General features: G+C 41.0%; 1 protein-coding gene across 3 annotated transcripts in view; it reads left to right on the plus strand.

The window, feature by feature from the left end:
- The first annotated feature begins 3,815 nt into the window (after positions 1-3,815).
- The window catches only part of LOC135536151 (E3 ubiquitin/ISG15 ligase TRIM25-like), a 13,747-nt gene continuing 13,131 nt past the window's right edge, over positions 3,816-4,431 (plus strand). For 2 of the 3 annotated variants that reach the window (XM_064962543.1, XM_064962541.1), the window contains exon 1: positions 3,816-4,431. This exon is cut by the window's right edge and continues 35 nt beyond it. In XM_064962543.1, the coding sequence (XP_064818615.1) occupies positions 3,870-4,431 (562 nt within the window). In that variant the 5' untranslated portion in view covers positions 3,816-3,869. The other variant, XM_064962542.1, reaches the window with a different exon arrangement.

Below are 4,431 nucleotides of genomic sequence, written 5' to 3' on the forward strand. Positions count from 1 at the left end.
GTGTGCAATCTGAACAGACAAGCTTTTCTATACTCAGTTTCTACACACTAACTGTCACATAGAGGAGAGGAAGTAGTTTCTAGAAAAGGATTCGGATCGGTTAACTACTCCATTGTTGTAAATCTTATAATTAATTGTTTGAAAGAATCTGAAGCCTAAGGGGTGCGTGCTCAGTCCCCTCCTGTACTCCCTGTTCACCCACAACTGCGTGGCACGACTCCAACACCATCATTGAGTTTGCTGTTTGCAGTGTTTTGTACACTGCTGCTACAAACTGTTTATTATCTATGCAAAGTCACTTCCCCCCTACCTACATGTACAAACCAACCTAACAAACCTAAACCCTGCACATTGACTCCTACAATATCTGTTATTTTATCATGTTAAACTAACCTAACGAACCTAAACCCCTGCACATTGACTCCTACCATATCTGTTATTTTATCATGTTAAACCAACCTAACGAACCTAAACCCCTGCACATTGACTCCTACCATATCTGTTATTTTATCATGTTAAACTAACCTAACGAACCTAAACCCCTGCACATTGACTGCTACCATATCTGTTATTTTATCATGTTAAACTAACCTAACGAACCTAAACCCCTGCACATTGACTGCTACCATATCTGTTATTTTATCATGTTAAACCAACCTAACGAACCTAAACCCCTGCACATTGACTCCTACCATATTTTATCATGTTACCTTGTTCTTATTTTTTTACATTACTTAATTTAGTAAATATTTTCTTAACTCTATTTTCTTAAAACTGAATTGTTGGTTAAGGGCTTGTAAGTAGATTGTAAGTAGATATTTCATTAGTTTTGAGGAGGCATTGAATAGTTGCTACATATATTTTATATATATATATCCTTTCCATGTTTTTTTAATTTTAGGCTTTTTAATTTCATATTTTGATATTTTTTATTTTATAATAAAAAAAAATGTAAAAACACTTTTTTGGTTAGTACATGGTTCCATATGTGTTATTTTTGATGTCTTCACTGTTATTCTACAATGTAGAAAATAGTCCTTATGAAGTAAACTCCTGGAATGACTAGGGTGTGTACAATCTGTTGACTGGTACTGTATGAACACTAGTATTCAGACATTACTCAGTCAGCAATGTCTGGTTGATCCATTTGATATGTCATGAGCACGTACTGTAGTTAGGATACGGTCCTAGTATTGACTGGATCAGGGGTATCTATGATTGGACCAGTCAGAAATAGAGTTATTGGTATGATATACTGGAGTGTATGTGTTTGTCCCAGGAGAATCTGCGGCCCCAGTTCGAAGCCAAGTACTCCCGAGTAGAGAGAGTAAACCCCATCTCTGGCAAGCCGGAGCCCTTCCAGCCCTTCACTGACAAACTCAGCAGACTCATGGTCTCTGTGTCTGGCATCTTCTTCATGGTAATGTTAGAGTTGCGTAAATTCGAATCTGGTATCAGGATAAATATAACAATGAGTCACCGATTTTATACTATGTATTTTTTATTAGCTAAGTCATAAATGGCAAATGCAACGTTCGTATATACGGGCTCACTGTAATACCACGCAGGGCAGAACAGAGAACTGACAGGATGTACGTAAACATTGTTCTGATACACATTATGATAGACGGAGTTCAAGCCCGTCTGTTGGCCTATCACAGTAGAGACTGGGCGTGGTTTAAACTTGCCCAGCCTATCGCAGGCGCTCAGGCGGGTCCGCGCCTCTTGGCGCTTCTTCCTCCCTCCGTCGATGTATAGATCCTGACTGTTCAACCAACATCCGATAATATTTAATCATATATATGCTAATGGCTATAATGTAAAATACAGAATCCAACAAAGGTCAGGCAAGAGAGAACAATAAGGGTGAACAGAAATACAGAAACCCGCGATGGACCAAACCAAAATATACAACACTTTTACAATCAAGTGTATTTACCTTATAGATATGAAAGAGTGTTTGTGCACCAAAAAATAAGAGACATCTACCACTATCAGATTAGAGACGTATCAGATAAGAGCCATATCAGATTAGAGCCATAAGGGAGACTAGACATCTACCACTATCAGATTAGAGCCAACAGGGAGACTAGACATCTTCCACCCCACTACAACTATCAGATTAGAGCCATAAAGGAGACTAGACATCTACCACTATCAGATTAGAGCCATAAGGGAGACGAGACATCTACCACCCCACTACCACTATCAGATTAGAGCCATAAGGGAGACTAGACATCTACCACCCCACTACCACTATCAGATTAGAGCCATAAAGGAGACTAGACATCTACCACCCCACTACCACTATCAGATTAGAGCCATAAGGGAGACTAGACATCTACCACCCCACTACAACTATCAGATTAGAGCCATAAAGGAGACTAGACATCTACCACTATCAGATTAGAGCCATAAGGGAGTCTAGACATCTACCACCCCACTACCACTATCAGATTAGAGCCATAATGGAGACGAGACATCTACCACCCCACTACCACTATCAGATTAGAGCCATAAGGGAGACTAGACATCTACCACCCCACTACCACTAACAGATTAGAGCAATAAGGGAGACTAGACATCTACCACCCACTACAACTATCAGATTAGAGCCATCAAGGAGACTAGACATCTACCACCCCACTACAACTATCAGATTAGAGCCAACAGGGAGACTAGACATCTACCACCCCACTACCACTATCAGATTAGAGCCATAATGGAGACGAGACATCTACCACCCCACTACCACTATCAGATTAGAGCCATAAGGGAGACTAGACATCTACCACCCCACTACCACTATCAGATTAGAGCCATAAGGGAGACTAGACATCTACCACCCCACTACAACTATCAGATTAGAGCCAACAGGGAGACTAGACATCTACCACCCCACTACTACTATCAGATTAGAGCCATAAGGGAGACTAGACATCTACCACCCCACTACCACTATCACTATACTGAGGCCTGTAATTTTCATCATACGTACACTTCAAACTTTTGTTATTGACCAAATACTTATTTTACACCATAATTTGCAAATAACTTCATTAAATGTGATTAAATGTGATTTTCTGGATTTTTTTCTCATTTTGTCTGTCATAGTTGAAGTGTACGTATGATGAAAATTACAGGCCTCTCTCATCTTTTTAAGTGGGAGAACTTGCACAAATGGTGGCTGACTAAATAATTTTTTGCCCCACTGTATCTTGTATCCCTTATGGCTATTTTTAAAGTTTGATTGTATTTTTGAAAGTGTTAGATAATTCTCAATCTGCGTTGTGTCTTTTCTAAGAACAGTCCTTATCCGTGGTACTGTATATTAACTATATACCACACCTCCTCAGTCCTTATCCGTGGTACTGTATATTAACTATATACCACACCTCCTCAGGCCTTATCTGTGGTACTGTATATTAACTATATACCACACCTCCTCAGTCCTTATCTGTGGTACTGTATATTAACTATATACCACACCTCCTCAGTCCTTATTGATTAATTACAACACATAGGTGTATTATAAGGCATTATAAAGGTCATTAAAATAATGATACATACGTACTTCATAGAAACTGTTACCCTTCATATATTCTAACAACTCACATTTTAAGATTCATTATGTCATTTGTTCCATGTTAAGGGCTCTAACCTTGGAACACAACTATTTGTCTCCCTCTTGCTGTTGCATGCAGTTCCTCTCTCTCTTCCTCCATTCCTCTAACCCCTCCCTCCTTCTAACCCCACCCCTCTGGCAGAACCAGGAAGTCCCTCCCCTTCCCACAAACTCTCTTCTGAGGAAACGAAACTGATCTGAGTCTCTGTCTCGTCTGTCTGTGTGAGAGTGAACAACCGTCTAAATGGCTCAACAGGGAGTTCTGCTGGACCAGGACCAGTTCTGTTGTTCTGTCTGTCTGGATCTACTGAAGGAGCCGGTGGTTATTCCCTGTGGACACAGTTACTGTAGGAGCTGTATTGAGGGCTGCTGGGATCAGGATGTTCTGAAAGGGGTCTATAGCTGTCCTCAGTGCAGAGAGACCTTCACTTCAAGGCCTAATCTGAGGAAAAATAACATGTTGGCTGAGGTGGTGGAGAAACTGAGGAAGACAGGACTCCAGGCTGCTCCCCCTCCTGCTCTGTGCTATGCTGGACCTGGAGATGTGGTGTGTGATTTCTGCACTGGGACCAGAAAGCAGAAAGCCCTCATGTCCTGTCTGGTGTGTCTGGCCTCTTACTGTGACACTCACCTCCAACCTCACTATGAATTTCCTGGTTTCAAGAAGCACAAGCTGGTCAAAGCCACCGCACAACTACAGGAGAAGATCTGCTCTCATCATGACAAACTGCTGGAGGTTTACTGTCGTACCGATCAGCAGTGTATCTGTTATCTGTGTACAATGGATGAACATAAAGGCCATGATA

The sequence above is a fragment of the Oncorhynchus masou genome, unplaced genomic scaffold, assembly GCF_036934945.1.
Source record: "Oncorhynchus masou masou isolate Uvic2021 unplaced genomic scaffold, UVic_Omas_1.1 unplaced_scaffold_564, whole genome shotgun sequence".
Lineage (NCBI taxonomy): Eukaryota > Metazoa > Chordata > Actinopteri > Salmoniformes > Salmonidae > Oncorhynchus > Oncorhynchus masou.